Here is a 15,575-nt window from a genome sequence, read left to right as displayed (position 1 = left end):
CTGATGCCACGGTGGTTTTCGCATAGCGTCCGTGTACCCTTTTTGAAGATAGGGATAACTGTCGACATGCCCCATTCTGCAGGCACTCGCTCTTCGTCCCACATAGTACCCACATAGTAAAACGCTTCAAATTGTCAACATAGCTTTACCGTGTGTTTTGACATATTCTTTGTCCCTTCAAAGTGTAAAGCTCTATTGCAAGTCTGGGCGAGCACACCACCGAAACTGGCCATGGAATTAGAACCACCAGATACGGTGGGCAGGTTTACATAATGTGGCAGTTACCTCACCTTATACGGCAGTATTGTTGGCGAAATTGATACTAGAACTGCTGAAGCCCTTTCTGCTTTACTTCAAATTGTGCATCTCGGTAATCGACGTGACAGTCTGTCGGTAAAAGGCGGGATTTACAACGTAGCAGTTTGTTCGATGACAATGTGGATATTGATAGATCTGCACTCAATAACAGTTGACCAGGTGAATGTTAATCATTGTTGATCGGGTGTGGCAGCTTACTTGCAAATGGTTTGTAACCATTCGAGTAGGCATCCTTATTGCGCGTTCGGACGGGTCACCGACAGCCACCAGGCCAAATACCAGTGCTCCACGGTTCTGAAGCGTTGCCGCTGAGTGTTGAAGACAAGAGAAGACTGCTTGTCTTTAAACGTTGGTAGCTTTGAAACATTGCACATGTATTATGAGAACATTTAGTTGGTAGGGGCGAAGTGTGATGAGCTGCTTCTGATAATAACTGGTCTACTGAAATTCGGGCATAGCAGACCTCGATGCTAACCAATTTTTCGTTGATCTTCAAAATCTTTTCTAGACGGTTCTAGGTGAAAACCATTCATCCAACAAATTACAGTGTCGTATTGCTTGAAAGAGTACACATCACGGTACATCTGTCACCTGGCCATTAGAAATTCAAAGCGTTCTCTTATTTATCCTTATTTTGTTCAACAGTCTCGGTTGTACTCGCAGAAAATTTATGTCTCCTCTGAAGCAGAATGTTCCCATTTATTCCCATAACTCTCAGTTTACTAAGTGGCTTATGACTAGTTGTCCAGTGCCGAAACGTTTCGCAACTTCCTCTTTTGTGTTTCGGTTGAAAGGAACTCTGCATCCGAAATCCACTTCATTTGAAGAAAATACTACTCCACCTACAACTTCGCACAAAAGAACCTATCCTTTTCTCTCCTGACCCACCTCTAATACGAATGCGTCTGCCAACGGATTTCAACGTCTTGGGTGAGTGCTTCATCTCTGAGAAGTTCCGTTGTGATATCAGCATGATGCTGTGTTATGCTGAGAAGACATCCCAAAGCTTCCATAGAATAGTTTGTCTACTTAACAAAACGCATAGAAAAGAGAAGTGGATTTCAATCTTATCAGCTGTTTCCCTGTCACTAACTCCAATTCAGGAGTGTATAAGAGGACTCCTGAATAGGAGACGAATACTCCAGCAAGTCTTTTTTGCCGTTCGCCGAATGACGGGTTCGGTGGCAACAACCTCACCGTCATTTTTCATGAAATCACTGAGTTGTGGGCGCATGTGCGTTTGTGCTTGCATAAGGCCCAACTATAGTCAAACCGTCCTTGGCTTGCTGATTGTCGTCGTGATGGCTGGTTTTTTTATTATAGCCTAATTGGCCCATACATGGTAACAGTTAGATTACACCTCTTAGGTTTCCCAGTAATCGTCTCTGAAAGCTCCACAAGATGTTCGTCAAAAATGACTCGACATTCAGCATAGCTCTGTTTGGCTTTCATCCTCAACCTTGAATTCATCTCCCCTATTGTTTTTCAGCCTGGCTGGACGACCTCGGTCTCAGTGAATACGCCGGCGTTTTCGAAACAGCCGCGATTGACGCTGTGGTTCTTAACAACCTGACCCTAGTGCGTTCAGTCGGTTGATGTTTCTTATGTGTTACACCCGTTTATTTTACACCCGTACTTTACGAGTCTTTCATCTACTGAGCAGGTTGCTCCCGTTTTCTGCTCAAAATCTAGTCAGCAGTAGCCGCCACTCCGGCAGATCACATGATTTCCCTCTTTGCGCGTTTCAATTGTCTGGGCGTTCATGTATGATTAAAAACGTAAACGACCTAAAAACTGCGGATAGCATGACAGGTCTCACCGTTTTACATAACATAGTAAAAGTTCTACTTGTCCTTGAGAGTCTCACCCAAAACGGTATTGTACCATTATAAAGTACGATTGTATTATTGCCCCGGATGCTCGACGGAAACGACTGTATAACAGCTACGAAACAAGCGAGTCGCTTGGAACGGCCTCAGTCTATCCGGTACATTCACAAGCATATGAACCCGAGTGACGTACGGATATACACGCCTAAGTATGATCGTCCTTGTGAATCACCAGCCTACTTATCGATCTACCTACCAACAGTAAGACATTAGAATTGAAGTATATTTGTCCCATTTGCTGATCAGTAACCGCCTGAAAGGCTGCCATCCATCAGTAACGATATCACCGTTGAAACTTATCCAGACTGAAAATGGTGTAATGTATGCTGCTGTACTGAGGACGTTCGGTAATAAGCAGAAAATTAAAAGAGGCGACGGATGATGCTAATTCCTCAACAATAAACGAATGACTGATGCCATGCTCATTGTTGCGTAATTCGGTTTAGACCGACTGGTTGCTTTAGTGGGTTTCTGAATACCCTGTGGCCTTTCTTTTTCCACCAGGTATACACTATTTCTAAGGGCCTGTAGTCAGTATCACAGTTCACTCCAAGTGAACTGGCTATGATTCTCTCACTATGCGCAAGAGTCCAGTGGTTCATCCACTGTTGATCGATTCATGAATTCGTCACTTGTTGCAGGATTTACAGAGTTTGCATCCACATTGGTTTCTTTTCAAAAGCCCTCTCCTGTCCTTAGGTAATCACATCAGTGAGTTCATACCAGGCGTAACAATTCCGGTGCATCCCATGTGTTCTGGTGAAGTGGTGGTAGCATGTTCGCCTTGTACCTTAAAAGTCCGATATTCAAGTAGCTTACAACTGGGTGAACCCTGATAAGAGCGAAACTCGACTCCAGAACTCACTCTTTCATCAGTCTCATCGGAATAACTGCTAAGAATGGTCAAACGCAGATGCAAAGCACTCAAATAGGTCAAAAGATATCAATGCTCGTCGAATAGCACACATGTGGTGTCTCAGAATAACTACAGCCTTGTTCAGCGTAAGCCAAGACCGGATGTACTTACATCAGAAATCTAGCTTCTTAGTGATTTGTTTAATTTCCTTGAAGATTTTTGAGTCTCAAGAAGTTTCATGCTAAGCTCCCCACCGAAATCAAACTAGAGGTGGTGGGTGTTGGAGAATCGTTGATGTCCTTTCAGCCATGCTGGTGTTAAACAAGTTCAAAAAAGTCCGAACATTGCTAGAACGACTAATCTTAGGAGCTTTAGGAGCAGGCCAGGTCTGACGATCAGTCAAAACGCTTCTTGTCAAGTAATTGTGCGTCATAAGAATTGTTAACTTTTGGCATCAGATAACAAGCTAATCCGCACACATACAGTTCACTCTCTTTTTACTCTTGTGCGTCACAGGAAGATATGGTTTCAATGAAAATCACAAACGAACTGCATGTGTTAAGTTTCCGGCGTGGATTACAAATACTTCGACGGATAAACTTTGATCTAAATGGGCTTTGTCGGGATTCAGGTACCGAGGCTGACTACCTATGGAGAGAAAACGGAACTAGACAACGGTCAAGTGAGTGTCAAAGTGGAACCGTTCCACATTTTGCTTAACATGTTGATTCAGATTAGGTTTTGATTAAATTTCATTTCCTCACCTTAATGTCTTCGTTATTGTACCGTTTTACTAAACACTTTTGGCGTTTTAATCAGCGATGGGAAATATCAAACTGAATGCTGACGTTACGAGGAAAGGTCACTATTTCTGTTATACTCAAATGCCACAGTTCCCCATGATATCTTATCTCTGAATGGTCTCTTTCTTGGCCCTATAACACCATCAAAAGTATCGGTGGTTCCCCCTTATTGTGGTAGCCTCATCTGACGGCAGCCATCTTGCTCGATTCTGGAAAGTCCACACCAGACGGACGGCGCCTTTGTAGGGGTTCAGCGTCTGTGTGTTGATCAGAGAGGTAGAAGGGTCTTGTAAGGTCATCCACCGCAAAAAGCACTTGTGTGATTTGCCTAGAAGTACCCAGTTGAATACACCTCAGCCTTTACGGTTATTCCCATCGAGAATGATACGACCAAAACAAAGACAGATGCTCATGTCGGTCGACGGTAGACACTTTTGATTTGAAAATAAAATGACACCTCTACCCGTCACACATTCAGTGAACTCTCCAGAAAACAAACTACTGACACGCTTCCACATAACTCTTACTGGTTACATATCTACAAGTAGTGAATTTGTATTTTGCTTTGTGCATCACTCTCTTCACAGCTGGGAGGAATTTTCGGCGCTTATCTTATGTAATATAGCCAGTAAGCTTATGAACGAATTCGCACTATCTCGGTCCCTGAAAACAGTCCCCAGTCCTATCGATTTTCTCGGACAACCAACATCATACCTAATTTCGTTGCAAAACGCGTGTGGACTGTAATAAACAACTAGCAACCTTGTTTACACTCTCGTTTACACATTTTTTTCTATTTTACCGTTCCAACCTTCGAGTTAATGGACAGAATGATGGGTATCCACTGAAACATGGCAACCGTCCTACGACCGTATCAGTCAGGAAGTCAATATATTTCTAAGTCTACTGTCTTAATCTGATTTTTTCGAAGGTTTCAATGATAGGTCCTACGTTCCACCTTCTTGCTGAGAAAAGAGTACTCAGTGCCTGGGATTCGCTTCACTCCACCCTAACCTCAAATGCGCATTTAAATTCGTAATTTTTGCAAAATACCACGCTCGCTTTTTATTCTTCTATCATTTTTGTGGTGGAGTTGCACATAAATTTTACGATTTTTATACGTTCGGAGGACACATTTCTAGGTATTGCTAACAAAGGACGAAGGCTTGGGCACGTAGACACACAAATGTTGAGAAACAGAGATTGCTGTTTTGTCAGCTTCATCTGATTTAACTCTTCTTTTTGAAGCCAGATTAGCTATCGCAAAACCCCGGCTGAGATGAAGTCTACGGTTATCCCTCAAAAGCTTTCTTATAAGCCATAAACTGAGTAAATTCCGATTCTGTCATCGTGAGAACAATCTTATTTGCTATAGTCAACCAATACGGCCACAGTAACACGAATCGCCAACTAGTTTGGCCGAATTAGAGCAAACCCATAAGGGAAATGATTCTCAGCGTTCAAAGCCCAGAAGGTCAAGAATATGCAAACGCATTCGTAATTGAAATCACACAGTTGGTGGCTGCTGAGTTCGTGCATTTCGTCACTATCATCCTGGTCATATTTATCGCCAGCACCATCAACATCACCACCTTTATACTCATCACCAACACTTCCTCTTCGTTATAACCCCAATCGTTGGACCTGTTACTTTTTTCTTTACCACTGTCACTGCATCTGTTCTAAGTGCGCTTCCAGCTAGGCTCCGGGGAGTGGGCAATACCAGGAAACTACACAACACAAAGGCAATTATTTACTGAAATCCAGTCTAACAGAGGTGCTTTACCCTTGAGCCATGTGCACTCTCCAGGCCACAACTATCACGATTTATTGTATTAGGACTGCTAGATACCTGAATAGTGAATTGTGAAAAATCTGAGTTTATCCCACGAAGACTGATATTTGTTGGCGACCTACAATCTTGTATGCGTGTCTCGGAGACAACCTACATCGATGAAAAGGGGAAGTAACGCTTCAGTAAGGGGATCTTGTTGTCCATTATGGATGACCCATTTTGGATAAGACCGTTTTGTAAGGGCCTATTTCGGTTTATTTTTCTGGACAATATTTTGGGCACAGAACAAACGAGAGGGGACTCGCAGATAGGTTAATAGTTGTGGACTATCTGAATGATGGAGACGGGGTTGGCGAACGTACTGCTGCGAGGGCGAATGGTAGTTCCCGGTCACCCAGACCGAGGAAAATGGCTTTTGTGGGAAAAAATAAGCTATGCCAAAATGTATTCTTCACCGCGTCGACAGACGAATAGTGGCGCCCAAAATTCATGCTGACATGCTCAGTGCACTTGCACAACGCTTTAAAATCAAAGCTGAATGCAATTCCCTTCTGATCGATAGAATCACAAATCGTTCCCCTAAGCTACTGACGTTCTGGAAGATCTTGGTCTTAACCACGTCTTATTTCAACACTTGCTAACTATTCCCTCTGGAATGAGCGGGTCCGTCGCAGATATATTTGAGGCGGCCCAGACTAACTATTTACGACGGTTTGTTTATCGCATCAGCGCTGGTTTCAAGAATACTGGATCCGCAGTATCTCACGTTGAATGGAACCTGTCCACTCAAACCAAAACGGACTCTGGACATTAAAATCTGTGGGGCTGTCTAATGTGATGGTTTTGATGGCTCCATCTCTGCACGGGTTCGGAACTGATCAACCAAACCAGAGAGGGTGCTTTTGTTGGCATAATCGAAGCATTTCCGAACATTTATGTGTAATTGTTGCATGCCCTCACTGATTTTGTTACATTTTAAATACACATGGTGCTGAAAGAGTGCTAAAGTGGGTTCAAAAATTCGCCTGTGTACAACATATTCGTAACCCCTACTGGCAGACTTGTTTCCTTATTTGTCATGACTCAACATATCACTGACCTAGAGGTTTGCCGTTCGCGTCTACCTCCGGCTGTTCAACCAATCCCGCATCCACTGAGCCGCTCGACAGTACCACGCGTTCCCCTAGGCTACATAATAACTGTGTTCCTGAAATATGCCACAAATGTACTCTTTCCTACTCTTTTGGTAGCCTTAGATGGGACGTGTCCCACAAACGATACATCACTGGATTCCTGACACACCAGGATAAGAGCTAACCTAAGGTGTCTCCTTTGGGAACGGCATCACGAAGCACGTTCTTCACGGTAGTCCATGTACCTTCAGAGATTTTGAAATAAAAATTCTGGACCCAATTCATTTCGGAGCATGAAATATTTCACGCCATCTTGAGAGCAATCAACATATTTCCGCGAAGAGTGTAAGATATAGATCCATTCTGTTCGTTACTCTAACAGATGCTAACACTTGCTAACTATTCCCTCTGGAATGAGCGGGTCCGTCGCAGATATAATTTGAGGCGCCCAGACTAACTATTTACGACGGTTTGTTTATCGCATCAGCGCTGGTTTCAAGAATACTGGATCCGCAGTATCTCACGTTGAATGGAACCTGTCCACTCAAACCAAAACGGACTCTGGACATTAAAATCTGTGGGGCTGTCTAATGTGATGGTTTTGATGGCTCCATCTCTGCACGGGTTCGGAACTGATCAACCAAACCAGAGAGGGTGCTTTTGTTGGCATAATCGAAGCATTTCCGAACATTTATGTGTAATTGTTGCATGCCCTCACTGATTTTGTTACATTTTAAATACACATGGTGCTGAAAGAGTGCTAAAGTGGGTTCAAAAATTCGCCTGTGTACAACATATTCGTAACCCCTACTGGCAGACTTGTTTCCTTATTTGTCATGACTCAACATATCACTGACCTAGAGGTTTGCCGTTCGCGTCTACCTCCGGCTGTTCAACCAATCCCGCATCCACTGAGCCGCTCGACAGTACCACGCGTTCCCCTAGGCTACATAATAACTGTGTTCCTGAAATATGCCACAAATGTACTCTTTCCTACTCTTTTGGTAGCCTTAGATGGGACGTGTCCCACAAACGATACATCACTGGATTCCTGACACACCAGGATAAGAGCTAACCTAAGGTGTCTCCTTTGGGAACGGCATCACGAAGCACGTTCTTCACGGTAGTCCATGTACCTTCAGAGATTTTGAAATAAAAATTCTGGACCCAATTCATTTCGGAGCATGAAATATTTCACGCCATCTTGAGAGCAATCAACATATTTCCGCGAAGAGTGTAAGATATAGATCCATTCTGTTCGTTACTCTAACAGATGCTAACACTTGCTAACTATTCCCTCTGGAATGAGCGGGTCCGTCGCAGATATAATGTGAGGCGCCCAGACTAACCAATTACGACGGTTTGTTTATTGCATCAACTGTGTTTCAAGAACACTGAATCTACAGCATCCCATGTCGAATGGAACAAGCCCACTCAAGCCAAAAGAGACTCTGGAGCTGTCTAATGTGATGAGACTCATCTGGAACTCAGCTGAATCTCTCGTTTGTGATATTTCCAGGCAACTGAATGTGTTGCATCAGGATGCTTCATGTTTCAGTCGCTACGATATTCGAGATATCGCGATACATATATATTCGTAATGCACTACTCCTAATTCTTCAGCTGGGTTCCAGGTGAGTCACTCGAAAAACCGTTTTAGTTTGCAAATCAGTGTATTTCGATAAATTCGTGCAATTTGGCTTCACGTAGAACATAAAGTTGACGGAAACTCGGGGACTGCGCCTCCTACCTGATGAGCCCCAAGAAGGGCGAAACCGGTCGTGGGCTGTCGGCGGATTTTCAGCAACCTTATGAGTAGTACATTGCAAATACGTCTGTGGACCGTAGTATTCCAAATCTGACGGACTACAAAAGAACAAACAGTCAACATTGTGTGGAGCATGGCATGTTGCATCGTGCGAAATGCGCCCGTATATCCCCTTAAAGCCCAAGAACCGATTTTCGGGCTCCACAACTAGTCCTTCACATTTGATTTACTGACAGATTGCACATCAGATTCAAGAACTCTCACAGTGCACTGCACCATGCGGATCATCCGGTCACATACAACGCTTGATTTTGCCATTAACATGTCGTATGGCTCCAACATACAAGTGGATAACTTATCAGAAAGATGTGAATCGCCCATCAGCATTGGGGTCATGATATTCCCCGTGATCCTGCCTGAGCGCATCATCAGAGATGAAACCGGACCACTACCAACCAATTTATTACCTATGCTTGAATTCTGTGAACTGACTCAATTATTTCCCAGAACTGTGGCACAATCTCTAGTGTGATGAGCTGCGTTTTTTGCTTCTATTTATCTGAAAAAACTTTAGCTGTCCTTACAAATAAGAACTTAGTGTACATCCTGCCAATCGAAGAAAGCCGCACAAGTTTCAAAATTAAAAGTAATCCACAGCGCTGTGTTCGCATCCGATTGGTCAACAGGGCACCGTCCGCCAGTAATTCATACGTTATTTCCGATATTTCGTACACCTTGTCCTCCTTCAAACATTGTTCTCAAATGGCACGCTTCCATACGTTCTCAAGTTGCTTAACACCGTTTCTAACCGGTCGGCGCGGGTAACCCAATTAAACCAAGTGCATGTGGTTGGCTTACTCCTTCCTTTTGTGATTTGAACAGACAATCGCGTATGGTTCTCCGTTAGACCACCCCTGGTTCCTCCAACTGTAACCTTTTCAGCTATTTGCACATATCGGTGAATAACCCACAAAGTTAATGAACACATGGAACCCGTCATGATCTCGCTAGTTCTCTCCACCCAATTTCCTCCTGTTCGCTTATCAGCTCGCCTAGTAGGGTGCCACATCTTATTGGATTTGAGTTTCAAAATCATTCCCCAATGAAAAAAATACGCAGTGTACTTAAGTGTACATGAGAATAACGAAAAATGAGTGAATGAATAGAAACTGGATGGAAATAGAAATGGAAATGCTAAAAGAAATTGAACAAAGCGAAAGAAACAAATTGATTTGGGCTGAACCAACTCATCAAACAGTGCGTAGCAAGCAACATACGATGAATACGTTATCATTGTTCAGTAGCAGGGTAAACAGCAAAGCCGTGCTCACTCTTTAATCGCTCTGTCGGATTTCACGCAGTCTGATTGCGTGCCACAGTTTGTGCACCTAACCACTTCCTACTTCATCAGACCATTGTTGTTTAGATCGCTACATTGCATTGTTAAATAACTTATTTTGGCCGTCCACTCCTTGAAAATGAGCAAGTTTATTGAACAGCTCGAATCCTGCTGTGGATCTACATCGGCCAATAGTTAGGCATATTAATAACCTACAAGTCAATGTTGAGTATCGTTAAATATCCACAAGTGCCCAGACAATAAGTATGGTACGGATTAGACGGAGAGGATTCGGTGACCACCCAGTTAAACAAACATTCCAAAAAATAATTTAGATTCCGCACACATCCTGAGATGAAGTAAATGGAAGAAATAACAAACGCAAAGAGAGTTTTTCTAGTTTTTATTCAAATTACAACCGAATAACGCCCCCTCTTTTGTCAGTGCATGTAAATAGGATCATAAATTTCACGTTTCACGGAATGGATGCAGGAAGCTATTTGCTCCGCTTTCCAATAGTTTTAGATCAATTCTGGGCTAACTCCAGATCAGCTAAAGATATCATGCTGTAGTCTGGTTTTTAGTTAGTCTTCATCATATCCACTCATACGAACTGACAGTGGTCCTTATGTGAGGTACAAAGCTCCCCACGAAGTGAGCGTTTGCCTAGGTTTATTTTTATGACGTTATTCAGGTTGCCGCATGTGAACCACTAAATTTTGTTTATGCGAACTTAACGCAGGATTGTTTTATTCCATTCCAGAGAAGGCACAGTTGCATTTAATCGACCCATGAGAATCAGTTTTTCCAAAAGCATTGTCAAAAAAACTTCGTTAACGACATCCCAAATACAGTATTTTTAGCCCAGCTCGTTACATCGCCGCAAAAAGGGACACATGGTGTCAGCCCACGTGTTTAAGTAACTCAACCGGAACTCTAATAACCCAGTCAGGTAAATCTAAGAATCACCAGCCACTTCATCAACAGAGCAAATTGCGATTTTGTTTCCTTGTCCCTACGATCATTCGATCACGGGGAGGTTGGCCTACGATGAGGACCCGTAGTTCTGTACTTCATAAACTATAAACTAATGTGAGTCACGTGAAGGAAACTACTCACAAGGTTGCTGAAAACTCTTCGACAGCTCACGACCGGTTTCGCCCTTCTTGGGGCTCATCAGGTAGGCGCAGTCCCCGAGTTTCCGTCAATCTTATGTTCTAATTGAACCCGAATTGCATTGTTTCCGAGAAATACATTCATTTGCAAATCAATTTGATTTTCACGAGAGACACAACTAAATCACTCACCTATGCTATTCTACAACTGAATGTGCTGCACACAGGTCGCGTCATTATCCACTTGGCACGATATTCGAGATGTCGCAGTACATTTTCGTGAGGAATACTACTCACAAGGTTGCTAAAAAACTCTTCGACAGTTTAACTTACCATTTTTTAACAGAATGGTCAAAAACATAAAAAAGTGAATGCGAGCGACAAATCCGAAAGGGTAACAGGAGAATATCAGGGTAAAGGGGGAAACGACTCATTTGGATTCATGCCACCAACAGTTCCAGTCAGATGAGGTGAAAAATAATTTCCATAAATTACTGAGAGGAGAACGTAGTGTGTGTGTGTGTTCCTAAGTGTTTCCCAGTTTCCTTTTCAGATAGTTTTTCTGACGCATTTGTGTGCCGCACTGTGCTTTTCTAAAAACCTATTAGACTGCTTTAAGCTCCAGTGTGTTGGGAGAAGAAATGGCTCTGCGAAAACAAAAACAAAAAAGAACAGACTGTTTACGGAATCCGTCAAGTCTGCTATGGTCCTTTAAGTTAGTCCTCTGTTAGATGACCACAACGCTCCAATGCACAAGGTGTGAAATCCGCATTGAAAGGTTGGCTGACTGTCGCACCTCCCTGGTGTTTAGCCTGAGCCTTATCAGTCCCTGATTTGCACCCTGCGGTGTTTTTCAGCACCTATATGATGAGTCATTCCTTTTAGAATATGATAATTTTTTGATTGAAATGTTACTGGTCCTGGGTGACCACATGCAGGTCGTGTTGAATGTGGACGTGAAATTGTATCGAGGCGAATTGTGAAGCTCCACTGGTGGTTCTTTGTCTGGATTTTGTTGTTGTTATGACCAGTTAGAAGCGTTGCTTGTAGATGCAAAGCTTGTCAGCTGCTGTTTCCCAGGGTATGTATGTGATAGTTCATGTGAATGCGCTTTAAATGACCGAGGTTGTCACTCAGATCAGTAACTGTATGTCGTAAAGTGTGGTGTGGAACTGTCCCGCTCGCACTGCCTGCTGCGCATATTAGGTCTAAGTGACAGAAGGGCCACTTGTGTTATGTGAGCTATGGGGAACTAATCACATGTTTTTACCAACGTTCAGTTGTTCTCAGCGGCAACACCTGTGGAGTGACAAGTGCTTTGCGCAAGTCTGTCAAATTATATGTTTAGGCACTTTGTTTCTCGAACTTTTGTGACTCACAAGCGATGCTTGCATAAAATGTATTATGTTCCCCTTGTTCCTGTGTATAAAATGTTTGAAGTAGGACACCTGTTTATTTTTACCAGTTTATTGTTTGTAGATTTCTGGAACTGATCGTTTCTGATCCCTTTGCAGGCCACCCAGATCCGACCGAAATCCTCAGTGATGTGGATCAGCTTGTCAATAGCAGCGGCGATGACATTATGTCAAAGTCGTTTAGTGGTTCAACCCAATTCACCGAATCACCGAAGAGCAAGCGGGTCACCTCACCCGTGCGACCCAGGCGGTCCAACACCGTGACCAATCTGAAGACTTCCAACGTGTGTAGTTGGACTCAATATCGAGTGATATCTTGGCTAAACTTCATTGAGCTGCCTGAATACGCTCGGAATCTGGACGGGACTGGAGTACACGGGGCTCTGATTGTGAGTAACTTACCACCAAGCCTACAGAGCGCAAGGAATGCTACTATAAATGAGAACATAATATCGTTCAGCTGCCACACGGCTTCGATGCTCAGCTGTCACGTCGGAATGCTACTATAAATGAGAACATAATATCGTTCAGCTGCCACACGGCTTCGATGCTCAGCTGGTCGCCCGCCCGAAAGAAGCACGAGGGCTGAGATAATGCCAGGTTGCCCAAGCGTAGATAGGACAAGTCAAGAGGTGGGGATTGGGCTGGAACCACGCACCCTCTGGTCGATAGGCTTGCGTCTTACCACTATCTTACCACTTATCTTACCACTTATCTTGTCTCACCACTCGTCTTACCACTTATCTGGAGCTCGGTGTCAGAAATTTCCTATGGTAACTGAGCTGTGAAAGATTGCCACCGATGGCAGTAAACTATCACCTATTCCGGTGCGAAATTGGACTGAGTTCACTCAGTTGATCGCAAATCGCGTACCTGCTAACTGCGAAAGGGTATTGGGAAAGACGGCAAAAATAGCCAAATGGTCAAAAGTGCGCAGTCCGTCATCAAGCCTGGCTAAAAACGCATTTTCGTGGCGTATAAGTCTGTCTTCCCCTTTCACTCATTACTGAAGAATATTAGACCACAGTTCGCATGGTAAGTTCCCAAGGACCGCTGGAAGCAAGAGGTCACTGCGCCTCTCGATGTATGATTCTCCCCAATAATGGCCGGATGAGTTGTTCCATATGTGAAAATTGCTTTCAATTGTTCGCGGAAAGCTTATCACAAAGCCAGTTACTGAAAGCTGGCTCTATTATCTGTGAATCATTCCAGCAGGGCGTTTTATGTTCAACGTGTGCTTTTGGAATTGGTGCGCGCTTTGGGACACTGATCAGCTAATCTCAAAGTCGCGTACTGCTTACCACATGTATTTGGGTGACTCAGAAGGCTGTGGAAGAACTAAGCTGATTTTCACATTTTATCAGTACTATTCTAAACACGGACTGCCGAGCTTTTGTGTCCACCATCTGACCTTGCGTAAGCTCACACAGCACTGATCAGCGTGCCATCCTTCTAATGATGGGTCAGTGATTATGCTTTTAAAACAAACCTCAGGCGATTGTTATCCACCAGTGAATTTGTTTGAAGATATCCAAGTGCAAGGATCGTATGCATAACAGATGTTTTCCAGTTGTCGGTGAGAATAACGGTCGAATCTGTTGACCACTTGGCTGTTTGGTCATCCTCCCACGGTTTTTACTTAAGCATTACACAATTCTTTGGTATATTACCCGCAATAGATTCTAAGACAACTTGATGTCTGTTATTTGAGTTCCAATATGCTGAGAGACAGTAGCATTAGTAGCTACCAGCTGGGATGCTGATTGTTAATGAAAGACATACTGACGTTCGAAACAACCAGGCCACGTTAACTGCTCAATGAATGTTCGAGGTATACATGAATGGGAAGCGAAAAAGATATTCTAACTTATGGAAACATGATGACTGATTGGAAATCTTTTCGGAGACAAATGAAGCTGATATGAGCAGATTTAATTCGCTTTCGTAGCCTTAGTAGTAAGGACACGAACATCAGTTAATCACTTGACGCGAAGCACTTCGTTTGTGTCTGTCATGGTTGTTTCCACTAGGCATCGCGCATTGGTCCTCTAGCCTTTCGCCAAGGTGTAGTAAAGTTTAGTTCCCAAATCCCAAAGGAGAGGCACTGTGTTGTACACTCACGAATGACCACGTTCATACTTGAATATTTGGCTTCAACCATTTGACGATGTTCTGCAACGAATGGTGTATTGTGAAGTAGATCGTCTTAAGCCACTCTAGAACTGACCTGGAGCTCCGCGAATGAAGCTCTCTTTAATAATGAAACGCTACAGCTGCGAGTGAATTCGTAGCCCTTGACATGTCACAGGATAATCTTTTTATTGTTTCACAGATCGTATAAATCGATGTTGCCTGTACGACAGTTATATTATTTTTGTAAATTAGATTCGGATAGTACCTTGCAGTTTTCCGTGACATCTGTTGCTGTGGCTTACTTCTAGATCCTCTATCAGAACCGTTCTTTTTCACTTTCAAGATCCGAATACTTATCGTCCTATGAGTGTGATTTTAATGTTCTTCACTGTCACAGACTCAACCGCCGGCTTCTCTAAGTGCTCGGTGAATCACCCATTCAGAAGAATTCCGGCAATGACGATCTCTCATTAGACCCGTAGCAAAGTTCTTTCTTTTTCACTATTCGTTTCAAGATTCGAATACTTATCGTCCTATGAGTGTGATTTTAATGTTCTTCACTGTCACAGACTCAACAGCCGGCTTCTCTAAGTGCTCGGTGAATCACCCATTCAGAAGAATTCCGGCAATGACGATCTCTCATTAGACCCGTAGCAAAGCAGGCAGATTGTATCATTCATCGTCCGATATGCATTCGAAAGCTGAATTGTAAACTAATCACTCTTCAGCCAAAAAACCGCATCTGGAATCGCTCAGTGCACTCCGTGTATGTATATGTATGTACGTATGTGTGCATATATGCATATATATATATATATATATATATGTTCGATGGGGAATTCCGTGTTTCTGCTCACTCATAATCATGTTCCACTTATTTTTGTTCCGTCTCATGTCTATCTCCAGGCAAAAAAATTGCGTGAAACTGCCATCCCTACAACAATCTTTTTTTTCCTTTAAAAACAGCAGCAAGATGAATGGGAGGGTTATTCGTTGGCAGTAGTCAGAGTA

At 43.2% G+C, this 15,575-nt stretch overlaps 2 protein-coding genes across 2 annotated transcripts in view; one reads left to right on the top strand and one right to left on the bottom strand.

Moving 5' to 3' along the window:
• Positions 1–15,575, bottom strand: part of T265_00174 (hypothetical protein) — a gene marked incomplete at both ends in the record, with an annotated part of 176,981 nt that overhangs the window by 108,880 nt on the left and 52,526 nt on the right. The window lies entirely within an intron of this gene.
• The window catches only part of T265_00175 (hypothetical protein), a gene marked incomplete at both ends in the record, with an annotated part of 136,945 nt that overhangs the window by 87,329 nt on the left and 34,041 nt on the right, over positions 1–15,575 (top strand). The window contains 2 exons of the mRNA XM_009163883.1: positions 3,580–3,745; positions 12,531–12,820. Coding sequence (XP_009162147.1) covers positions 3,580–3,745; positions 12,531–12,820 — 456 coding nt within the window. The remainder of the gene's footprint in view (positions 1–3,579; positions 3,746–12,530; positions 12,821–15,575) is intronic.

Source organism: Opisthorchis viverrini (genome assembly GCF_000715545.1).
Source record: "Opisthorchis viverrini unplaced genomic scaffold opera_v5_2, whole genome shotgun sequence".
Classification (NCBI taxonomy): Eukaryota; Metazoa; Platyhelminthes; class Trematoda; order Opisthorchiida; family Opisthorchiidae; genus Opisthorchis; species Opisthorchis viverrini.
Note: the sequence above shows the minus strand (reverse complement) of the source record. Positions and strands in the feature narration are given on the sequence as shown.